The sequence below is a fragment of the Rhinopithecus bieti genome, unplaced genomic scaffold (genome assembly GCF_001698545.2).
Source record: "Rhinopithecus bieti isolate Rb0 unplaced genomic scaffold, ASM169854v2 scaffold_10612, whole genome shotgun sequence".
NCBI classification, from domain to species: Eukaryota; Metazoa; Chordata; class Mammalia; order Primates; family Cercopithecidae; genus Rhinopithecus; species Rhinopithecus bieti.
This window is the reverse complement of record NW_016806990.1, coordinates 467,558-479,690: the sequence shown is the minus strand read 5'-3', so window position 1 is coordinate 479,690 and position 12,133 is coordinate 467,558. Positions and strand designations below refer to the sequence as shown.

Sequence of the window (12,133 nt, the reverse complement as noted above, 5' to 3'; positions counted from 1 at the left end):
CTGACCTTGTGATCCGCCCACCTGGGCCTCCCAAAGTGCTGGGATTACAGGTATGAATCACCGCGCCCAGCCTAGAGTGGAACTTTCTGTTCAGAGTGGTTCTCCAGGTTCTCCTTCACAACTCGCCCACTGGGGAATTTTTACATAACCTTGAAGAATCAAGGTAACATTACTTCCTCAGGAAGTCATCCAGGACTCATTTGCCAAAGTAAATGGTCTTGCAATATGTTTGTATACAACCGATTGCATTATAGTAGATTATTAATTAGTGTGAATTTCATCTGCTAGAAGGTGTGCTACTTGAGGGCGGAGTCTGGATGGGGCTCATTCATCTTTAAATTCATAATGCCTGGCACAAAGTGGTAATTCAGTCTTCTGTTTTGGTTTGGCTTCAAATCAAGAATTTCCCAGTCCTTAAACATTTATTTATTTATTTATTTATTTATTTATTTATTTATTTAAGGAGTTTCACTTTTTCACCCAGGCTGGATTGAAGTGGCGCAGTAATTACAAATTTACTATCCACCATCCCACGTATTGGAATCAGCCTTGTACAGTGGATCTGAGGCAGATTCTCAGTCGATAAAGCCACCCTCACACAATTCTTTGGGATCTTGCCTCACTGTAACCTCTGCCTCAAACGATTCTCCTGCCTCATCCTCCTGAGAAGCTGGGATTACAGGTGTCTGCCACCACGCCCAGCTATTTTTTTTTTTTTTTTTTTTTTTTTGTAGTTTTAGTACAGACGGAGTTTCACCATGTTGACCAGGCTGGTCTAGAACTCCTGACCTCAGGTGATCTGCTCACCTTGGCCTCCCAAAGTGCTGGGATTACAGGCATGAGCCACCGCGCCCAGCCAGTCCTCAAGATTTAACACTTCCCAAATAGTAAAAAAGGTGAAAATAAGTGAAACCTATTTTTTGTGCAAGAAAACTGTGAGTGTGAGAGTAAGGTAGTAGCCATCATGTTCATGTGCTAGCTACTAACACACTTTATCGCCAATGCTCACAGCCACCCTACAAGATAAACATTATAATCTCAGTTGTACAGATAGAGAAACTGACTTTGTCGTCCAAAGTTACATACAGCCAGTAAGTGCTCTGACTTGAAACCCTGGCACCTGCCTCCAGAGGTCGCACTCCTAGCCACGTCACCATGCTTCCTAAATATTCATTAGTATTCTTGCAAATATTTTTCGACTACAGGTGCTTCATACTGATTAATTCATTCCCAGTTCAATAGTGTCTGGCTTCAATAATTACGAACACTACCGCATTTACCCACTGTGAAAAATAATTCACTCTTTCAAAGGTCCTGTATAAACCTAATTTTCTAATTCACTTTGGTGTCTTTCAGTTGACGTACTCCCTACCTTTTCTGTTTCTACATAAGCTTCCTTTCTTTCGTTTCGTAGGAATAAATTGAACTTATTTTAAGATAGAGGGGGGTACAACTGTATGGAATATAGACTCATCTTTTTTCACTCTCTCTCTCTCTCTCACAGAATGAAAAAGGACACCATGATATAGCAGCTGAGGTGGTGGATTAAGATAATAGGGGGGGCAAAAAAAAAAAAAAAAAAAAGGAGCCATGCTTCACCCCTGCCCCGCCCCCGGCCGCCTCCCGGGGACTCAAGAGTCCTAGAAGGCTTTGCGGAACTCCGGGCTGGGCGGATCGCTGCCCACAGGGAGTCGGGAATGCCAGGTTCCAGCTGAGCAGCGGTCTCCGGCCGGAGTGCCAGTGGCTCCTTGGAGGTCGAGTCCAAGGACGTGGCTTGAACCCGGGAGGTGGGGCGCCGGAGTCCACGCACCGGGGATGGACGCGCCGGGTGATCTGGAGGGCCCACGCGCACCAGGAGGTGACCGTGAATTGCTTGGCCGGGAGCCCGGAGCCCAGCGGCGGCTTCGGGCCTGTCTCTTTAGCAACGATTGAATTGCTTTTAGCTTGATTCGTTTCCGAGAGATTGGAAAAGGCTGGGGCCTGATCGTGGGGTTCGGGCCAGCGTTTCTTTTCTCTCTGGACGGGGCAAAGTTCCAGGACTGGATATGTGTCACGGTATCTAATGACTTTCTAACCTATGCCTCTGCTTTTAAGTACTGTGTGTTTAATGCATTCAAATAAGTATGCCATTAGGCAAATGTAAAACGTTACCTTTCAAGTACCCAGTGTTGTTGCCTTTGTTTTTAGCTTTCATTTCCCTTTCGCATCTACTACAAACATTTTACAAAGATTCATAAGACTTCCTCATATTGCACAGATTTGTTTTTTTTTTTCCTTCTGGACTGCAATGGCAACCTCTGACAAATAGAGCAAAGCAAATATATTTTCTTAAGTTTTCCTAAAACAGTTTAATTTATAAATGGCTGATGGATTTGCTTGGATATTTGGAACTCTGAGTAATTGATTTAGTGTTTTTAAATGACAATTTAGCCCTGGAAATAAGTGTTAAATTAGCTGATGCAAAAGACTAGTAATTAGGGTAAGAAAAGTATTGATTTGTGAATTTTGAGACTTGTCTATCCAGAAGCATACCATTGTAAATATTAATTCACCAGCTGAATGATTTCGCTTGTTTTCTCCTACTTACACTTCATTTGACTTCAGTATTGCCTTAGAAATCTTTGTGGGTTTTTTGTTTGTTGGTTGGTTGGTTTTTTGATACAGAGTCTCCCTCTTCGCCCAGGCTGGAGTGCCGTAGCGCGATCTCCGCTCACTGCAAGCTCGGCCTCCCGGGTTCACGCCATACTCCTGCCTCAGCTTCCCGAGTAGCTGGGACTACAGGCGCCCGCCACCACGCCCAGCTAATTTTTCTGTATTTTTAGTATAGATGGGGTTTCACCTTGTTAGCCAGGATGGTCTCTATCTCCTGACCTCATGATCCGCCTGCCTCGGCCTCCCAAAGTGCTGGGATTACAGGCGTGAGCCACTGTGCCAGGCCAGAAATCTTAATAAGTTAACATTACATGCTTGAAACATTGAGTTCATGTAGCATATGATTCAAGTAACTTGAGAAAATAAGGACATTATGCTTCAGAGAGCATCACCCTTTGGAGATCACCCTGCCACCTCATCTTTCTTGAAGGGTTATTAAAGACCAGAGAAACGTGCTTTAAAGTGAAGGCGAAACAAATCAGATAGCTTGATGATTTCTGCATTTAAATTCTAGTAGAGAATAGTATGTAAATGAAAGCAGTATGTTTTCAAAACTGCAGTAATGTACAAGGATTGTGTTCCGTTTGATCAAATGCACTATATTCAAAATAGCCCTAAGCTCAGCAAATGATATCTTCAGAGTGCAACATATGTGCACAGAAATCACATTTGTGTACTTTGATCAGTAGTCTCAATTATATGCCTAATTGCTGCATGTTTGCATTCAAGGTGATGATCCTGCAGGAGGTGCAGGAGAGACTCCCAGGTGGCTTTCGAGAGAACAGGTTTTTGTACTGATATCGGCAGCTTCGTTGAACTTAGGTTCCATGATGTGCTATTCTATACTTGGACCCTTTTTCCCCAAGGAGGTAAGACATTTTTAAATCCTTAGTGTGGGGAAAAGAAAGAGAGATCAGACTGTTACTGTGTCTATATAGAAAGAAGTAGACATAAGAGACTCCATTTTGTTCTGTATTTGAGATGCTGTTAATCTGTGACCCTACCCCCAACCTTGTCCTTGCAAGAGACATGTGCTGTGGTGACTCAAGGTTTAATGGATTTTGTGCAGGGTGTGTTTAACACAAGTGCCTGAAGGCAGTATGCTTGTGAAAAGTCATCACCATTCTCTTAATCTCAAGTACCCAGGGACATGTACACTGCCAAAGGTCGCAGGGACCTCTGCCTAGGAAAGCTAGGTATTGTCCAAGGTTTCTCCCCATGTGATAGTCTGAAATATGGCCTCATGGAAAGGGAAAGACCTGATCGTCCCCCAGCCTGACACCCGTGAAGGGTCTGTGCTGAGGAGGACTAGTATAAGAGGAAAGAAGGCCTCTTGGCAGTTGAGATAGAGGAAAGCCCTCCTGCCCATCCCTGGGCAATGGAACATCTCGGTATAAAACCCCATTGTATGTTCTGTTTACTGAGAAAGGAGAAAACCGCCTTAGGGCTGAAGGTGGGACATGCTGGCGGCAATGCTGCTCTTTATGCACTAAAAAGGTTTATGGAGATGTTTGCATATGCACATCAAGGCACAGCACTTTTCCTTAAACTTATTAATGTCACAGAGCTCTTTATTCATATGTCTCACTGCTGACCTTCTCCCTATGATGATCCTATTATCCTGCCACTTCCCTTTTTCTAAGATGGTAAAGATCAATAAATACTGAGGGAACTCAGAGACCGGTGCCGGCGTGGGTCCTCTGTATGCTGAGCGTTGGTCCCCTGGGCCCACTTCTTTCTCTGTACTTTGTCTCTATGTCTCATTTCTTTTCTCAAGTCTCTCGTTTCACCTAACGAGAAGCACCCTCAGGTGTGGAGGGGCAGACCACCCCTTCACTTAGGAGCTCTGTTTTTTTTTTTTTAAGCCATTTGAATTATTTTATTTTATAGTATATAAAATGTAAAAATCTGCATATAGGACAGATGGTGTATAGAATTCCAGCCAATAGAGTACTTTTTATAGAATGCTTGATACCAGGAAAAAAAATCCAGTCAGAAAGAACATCTTCTTGGGAGGTAATTCACCTAAAAGTAGTTGATCTTCTGAGAATTACTTTGCTTACCCTATAGTCTGATTAATCTTTATTTGGTTTCTGCAACTGAAAAAAAGGAGTGCACTGAATAACTGAGATTCAAATGTTACTGCAATAGGTCTGTGTTAAAACAGTAACTATTTTCTTGAGGTTTTATTCACATTTTAGAATTAGGATGCTTTGATTCCTGCCCCCACTTCCTTTTTTTTTTTTTCCTTTTGAGACAGGGTTTCACTCTTGTTGCCCAGGCTGGAGTGCAATGTTGCGATCTCAGCTCACTGCAACCTCTGCCTCCCGGGTTCAAGTGATTCTTCTGCCTCAGCCTCCCGAGTAGTTGGGATTACCAGCGCCTACCACCACATCTGGGTAATTTTTGTAGTTTTAGTAGAGATGGGGTTTCGCCGTGTTGGGCAGGCTGGCCTCGATCTCCTGACCTCAGGTGATCTGCTCACCTTGGCCTCCCAAAGTGCTGGGGTAACAGGTGTGAGCCACCATGCCCAGCCCCTGCCCCACTCCATATTCCCTCTTTTAACTTGAATTTCTTATGGACTCTAGCAGCAATGTTTATGCAAGGGAGGAATTCTGATTAATAGGGCCTGTTCCTTCTAGGCATAGCCTTTTATATGGTGTTAGGATTTATTGACACAGATTCAATAGGATATAGTATGAAATGAATATGACTGGCTTGGAGTGTAGACAATATAACCATGTGTTTTATTTTGTTCTTTTTGCCAGATCCTTGGCTCACAGTGCAGTGGCAGCTTCTTAGTCCTCCAGCTGCCTTTAAAACATGTAGTCCTTTGTTCTGTGTGATGCAAAAGAAGATAAAGTGGCTTCTCTGCTAAAGGAACAATATTGCCATGTACCCATACAGTGCTCTCTGGCTTTTAGTACACAATACCCCTCATTTATCCATTTGATCCCTGCAACAACCTCATACAGAATCTTGAGAATCTCAGCATGTTGCAAATGAAGAAACAGTCTCAGAAGTTGTGAGTTGCCCAATTCAGTTCTATTAAGTAGAGGTTTAATGAGTTCCTTCTCTAGAGCAGGCAAAGCATGGGATGTGTTAGGGTAGAATAAAAATATCAGGGAAATGGTTCTCTCTTGTCCACCCATTGGGAGTGAAAAAATATGGGGAAGAAAAGGTTCAATGATTTGGATATCCCTTAAGAAAAGGATTTTCAGAATGTTATAAGACTGTTTTATTTTTTTTTCTGTTTTTACACTATCATTTTCTTCTGGCTTTCCTCTATCCATACTAATGTTATAAGACCCTAGAAAGAAGAATGGTTAATTCTATCATACATGGAGTGGGGATAGGAGAAGAAAGGGCGGTACTGAAAGGAACTCTCAGGATAAATTTAAGTTGGGGCTTTTTTTTTTTTTTTTTTTTTTTTTGAGACAGGGTTTCACTCTGTCACTGAGGCTGGAAGTGCAGTGGCATGATCAGGGGGTTCACTGCTGCCTCAACCTTCCAGGCTCAAGAGATCCTTTTGCCTCAGCCCCATGAGGAGCTGAGGCACAGGCATGTGCCACCACGCCTAGCTATTTTTTTTTCTGTTTTTAGTAGAGATGGGGTTTCACCATGTTGCCCAGGCTAACCTTGAACTCCTGAGCTCAAACGATCTGCCCACCATGGCCTCTCAAAATGCTGGGATTACAGGTGTGAGCCACTGCACCTGGCCTAAGGTGGGTCATAAGAAATTTAATTCTTATAGTGAACAACAGAGATAGAGGTGTTCTAGGTATAGTCACAGGAATTGCAGAGTGAATGGCATGTTCCTGGGGAACAGCAGACAGCTTCTTGATGTGGCTTGAGCCTGGGGTGAAGTGAGGTCTGATAGGAGACAGTGGATCTGAGGAGGCAGGCTGGAGATAGAAAGAAGGGCACTTGTCAAGGACTTAGTCAGTGGGCAGTCATCAGAGGTGTTTGAGCAAGACAAAGCAGTCTGGCCAGACTTGGGATTTGTAAATAATAATAATAATAATGCTAGGCACAGTGGCTCACACCTGCAATCCCAGCACTTTGGGAGGCCGAGGTGGGAGGATCACCTGAGGTCAAGAGTTCGAGACCAGCCTGGCCAACATGATGAAACCGTGTCTGTACTAAAAATACAAAAATTAGCCAGGCATGGTGGCACGTGCCTGTAGTTCCAGCTGCTCAGGAGACTGAGGCAGGAGAATCGCTTGAACCCAAGAGGCCGAGGTTGCAGTGAGCCGAGATTGCGCCACTGCACTCCAGTCTGGTGACAGTGTGACTCTGTCTCAAAAAAATTTTTTTTTTAAATAGTAAGAGCCTGTGGAATTGAGATGGAAAAGAATTGGAGTGAGTGAATCAACCAGTGGGAAGGGCATTTCCTAGCTCAGCTGGAACTCAGTGAGTGCAACTAACGTTAGTTTCCTCTAAGTGAATAGGGACAAAGGAAAACCGGGGTATGGGTGTGTGCTTTTTAAGTTTTTGACTGAGTGTTTTGCTTATAGAAAATGTTGACTAAGGAAAAAAATCAAGCTTTTAAAGAATTAAAGTTCATTTTATTCAGGATTCTTACTGAGGACTACAGGCTGAGTATTTCAGTTCCTAGTTCATATACAGGTGATACAGGTGGTGGAGATTCAGTACGCACAAGGTCACATCAAAGTTTAGGTGTAAGAATATATCTGGTTATAGATTACGAATGTACCTTTGGTAACAGTTTATAAAAGCATAATCACAACCCTGTTAGATGTTATCTTATGTGTAGGAAAAGGCAAGGCTGGGGCATTTATCATTTAAGGAATGTAATAGCTCAGGCAAGAGATGTGGGGGGCCATGTGCTCTATCCTGCTCTGTCTTCAACTCATCCCTCCCAAGAGCTGCATGTTGTCACAGAGTCAGGGGTTTTGTGACATTACGCTGGCAAGCAGAAGTGAGCAAAATGTGGCTTCTTACATTTGCTACTTTGTCTCGCCTCGCAGAGGGAAGGCAGAAAGAAAGGAGACAGAGGCAGGAGAGAGAACATTCTAATTTTAAAAGCTGTAAATATGAAGAGCAGGCTTTGACTTTTCATTTCTGATTAAAATCTTATGGTTAACAAATGCATTGGTGAAGGCTCATCCTTCCTCCTGCATGTTCTGCCATCTTTCTTATTAGCTAAACTAAAAAGGAAAGGAAAAACAGTGCCTTTCTTAAATTCTGGTGTGGGATTCCTACTTCTATTCATCATTTTTCTTGCCACCCTCATCCTTGGTCAGAGAACCAGAAATTGCTTATTTATTAATTGTTTATTTTTTGAGACAGAGCCTCGCTCTGTCATGCCCAGGCTGGAGTGCAGTGGCATGATCTCGGCTCACTGCAACCTCTGCCTCCCGGGTTCAAGTGATTCTCCCACCTCAGTCTCCCAAGTAACTGGGATTACAGGTGCATGTCACCACACCCAGCTAGTTCTTTTGTATTTTTTAGTAGAGATGGGGTTTCATCATATTGGCCAGGCTGGTCTTGCCCCTGACCTCAGGTGATCCGCCCTCCTTGGCCTCCTAAAGTGCTGGAATTAAAAGCATGAGCCACTGTGCCCGGCCTAGAAATTGCTTTTAATAGCTGTTTTTGCTTTCCTAATGTGAAGCAGGATCGGTGTTCCAAAAATGGCACGTGGCTGCTGCCGTAGCATGTGGTTCTAGCACATCTTGTGTCAGTGTTCCATTTCCACAGTGAATATGGGAACATGCACACGATGGAAACTGTAATGGCTTACGACCTTGTAACCTTTGCAAGTCCCTCTCCTCATCTATAAATGAGGCCAGCTAAAAATATATCCCTTATTTAATTGTTGTTAGATACCATGTAAAATGGCACTTAATAGAGATCCTGGCTCATAATGAGGGTCTAGTAAGTATTAATTGCTATAGGCATTATATATTTTCTGCTAGATTGTAAATTAAGTACTTATTGGAACTAGTAAGCATTGATAATGTAACTTGACTAATGAATGTTTGTCTTTCTTTTCTTCCTTTCCTTTCCTTTCCCTTTCCCTTTCCCTTTCCCTTTCCTTTCTTTTTTTTTGAGGCAGAGTCTCGCTCTGTCACCCAGACTGGAGTACAGTGGCACAATCTCGGCTGACTGCAACCTCTGACTCCTGGGTTCAAGCAATTCTCCTTCCTCAGTCTCCTGAGTAGCTGGGATTGCAGACACGTGCCACCACACCTGACTAATTTTTGTATTTTTAGTAGAGACGGGGTTTTGCCATGCTGGCCAGCCTGGTCTCGAACTCCTGACCTCAAGTGATCCTCCCACCTCGGCCTCCCAAAGTGCTGGGATTACAGGTGTGAGCCACTGTGCATGGCATGAATATTTTTCTTATGCCTTAATTGACTCCTTTCACAACGTTTTCTTTTTGAGGAACCTGACCCGTGTGTAGTAGAAATGTAGACCTCATGTTCCAGTCGACATACAGCATAACCATTTGTTACAGTGCCATTAAAGGTATTTTAATGAACTCTCTCTTGTATCCACACCGTTATTTCCTGTGGTTATTAGTACATGGAAAGGGAATGGCTAGTTATGAAGCCCAAGAATTATGGACTTAAATCTTTCCCAAGCCATTACTGTGGAGCTGTGGGCCCATCCTCTCTGCCTTCACGCACCACCAAGTGCTTAGGGACATTTCTGAGGACTTTTCCTAGAGTAAGAGGGAGGCCCTTCCTCAAATTTAGCTTAGAACAACAGAGTTCACTTCTCTGGCTTCCTGTGGTATGACGCTATGAGAAATGTATGGTTTATTTAAAGAGGCACAGTCTGACATGGAAAAAAAATCCTTGAAAAAGACAAAGATTGAATGATGATAGTATCTTTACATGGGAAGGGATGGAGAAAATTTTTATCGTAAATTATAGTTAGAGAGAAAAGGTAAAGAAAGGCAATCATGGTTGTAGAGAATGGATGTTGAAGAGCGCAAAAGTGTGTGTGCATGTGTGCATTTCTGTATTAATTATAGAGTTAATTTGCGAAAATCCAAAGCTCTGCTGAAAGGATGGATCTAAACTGGACTCTTCTGACCATAAATATTCACTGCTGGTACAATGCCTTATATATACAAGATGGTCAATATGTGACAGTTCAGGCTTTCCCTTTGTAGTATGCCAAGTGGCCAGTCCTATCTTAAAGAAATTAAACTCGTATTTTGATTCCTTAAACTTCTATAGCTAGAATCTGATTTAAGGATCTGCCATAGTTCTAGGACTTGACAAAGTTTGTTAAACGTTCTATTTTTATATGTGAATGTAGTTGTGTATCACAGTGGCAGTATTTGAAGTTCAAAAGAAGTAGATTTAGGATAAATATTACCTGTAGCAAATCTTAGGAGCTCACTGACAGAATAGGCTATAAACATTAGTAACTGTAATTGATGGATGATAAACTACCTTGGCTGTTTCAGGAGAACGTAGAATGTCAGGGGAGCATGTCTCACCTGTGTTGTTGATGACAGGAAGGAAAACTGTCTTCTCCAAACTGTCAGGTAATTGGTATTACTGTCAGAAACAGAGACCTAGACTGATTGGGCCTTGGTCTGACCCATGTGCCAACTCATGGAACTTCCTATTCTTGAGTTTGAAGACTGGCCAGTGTTTTTCGTTTGTTTCCTATAATTAAATGTGATACCCAAAAGGAAGTGTGTCTAAATCAGCTGTTTCCTCGGTCCTGTGACTATGCAATACAGCCCAAATTTCCTTAACCAAGGCATTTTTTGTGTTTGTTTATACACTCTAATTCTGACTTTTGCCAGCTAAAGCTAACAATTCTTTATAGGCATGGTGAGTGAATTATTTTCATTTAAGAGATTATGGTTTACTGTCTAAACTATTACTGGTTTCCCTTCCTTCCCCACCCCATTTATTTTAAAAGAATAATCTTTTTGAAACTGATATACAGATAAAGTTCACAAGAAGATGATGCTCTGATCTATTATTCCCATGTTTCCATATTGATGCTAATTTTTCTTTGAAACTTTGTTTCCATTTCTGTTACTTAAAGGCTGAAAAGAAGGGAACCAGCAATACGATTATTGGTATGATCTTTGGATGTTTTGCTTTGTTCGAGTTGCTGGCATGCTTGGTATTTGGAAACTATGTAAGTATAAAGTTCATATGCACATCTTAATTTTTAAAAATTATATGATGAATTATTTTAGTTTGCTAGTCTAGAATTTGCATCGATACCGAAATAACCATGGTTATAATTTTATAAATTGTGCCACTATTGACAGTTCCCTCCTCAGATTTGATTGATTTTTAACTCTTTCCATGTTTTTAAGCAATGAGTACTGTCACTATATTAAAGAATTATTATAATATATTAACTGTACATGTCTTAACCCATCCTATATTTTCCAATACAGTGGATTTGTTTCTATCAGTATAGACTTTCAGAAGTCATAAATTTACCACTCTTCTTTGACATTTATTATAGCTTGTACATATTGGAGCAAAATTTATGTTTGTAGCAGGAATGTTTGTCTCAGGAGGAGTTACAATTCTCTTTGGGTAAGTCATTTTCTGATTATATTTGGGAGCTTGAACAGATTTCATAACCTATCTTCTGTTTAAATTGTTAAAGGTTCTTTAAGTCAATGGTTCCATTATTGTCTGTCAAACGCATAGCATGTGACTAATGGCAGAAGTTGAGTAAGTAGAGAACAGGAATAAATGGCATCGATTTTAAGGAAACAGGCCTCTGGGGGATCTCTTGATGCTTGCTACTGAACCTATTCATTAGGACTCCTGTGACTGTGAGTGACAGAAACTTAACTCACTTTTCTGAGTTACGGAAATGTACTAGCTTTAGTAAAAAAGTGAATTTCTTTAATAAAGTGTCAACTCAAAAAATATCAGAATACAGATTTGAAACGATGTCATGAGAAATTTTTCCTCTTGTGATTTGAACAAGCTCTCCCCTTTAGGTGGCAAGGTGACCCCTAGCAGTTTCAATAGAAAGTGCCAGTTGCCTAGTAGTTCCTATTAGAGTCACAGAATGAAGCCCCACTGACCTGACCTTTGCTGATGGCTGTAGCCGGGGGGAAAGAATGTTCTGCTTGACCAGGCCAGGTCACATGCTCAGTTCAGAGCATGGAATAGAACGGTTTCCCCCATTGCTACTTCCCGAAAAAGGAAAAACGAGTGCCAGTGAAAAAACAGATGTGAAAGTTCTTAAGCTTAGAGTTCTTAAACCAGCAGCGTAGTGCCAAATAATATGGAAGAGCTTATATAAGTACACGGGAACAAGAGGAATAACAGTATAGTAAGATTATAATGAAGTAAACTCAAGAAAACTGTTAAATGAAATGGGTTAAAAATTTTTTGGAAGGGTCTTTTTTTTTTTTTTTTTTTTCTTTTTTTTTTTTTTTTTGGTTTGAGTCCTGCTATGGGAGAGATCTGAAACTGAGTTCTTTCTTTTTTTTTTTTTTTTTTTTTTTTTT

General features: G+C 41.5%; 1 protein-coding gene across 1 annotated transcript in view; it reads left to right on the top strand.

Annotated features, from left to right (window-relative positions):
* The first annotated feature begins 1,630 nt into the window (after nucleotides 1-1,630).
* Nucleotides 1,631-12,133, top strand: part of SLC18B1 (solute carrier family 18 member B1) — a 29,248-nt gene continuing 18,745 nt past the window's right edge. The window contains exons 1-4 of the mRNA XM_017879597.1: nucleotides 1,631-1,858; nucleotides 3,382-3,521; nucleotides 10,693-10,788; nucleotides 11,128-11,201. Of these exons, the coding sequence (XP_017735086.1) occupies nucleotides 10,740-10,788; nucleotides 11,128-11,201 (123 nt within the window). The 5' untranslated portion in view covers nucleotides 1,631-1,858; nucleotides 3,382-3,521; nucleotides 10,693-10,739. The remainder of the gene's footprint in view (nucleotides 1,859-3,381; nucleotides 3,522-10,692; nucleotides 10,789-11,127; nucleotides 11,202-12,133) is intronic.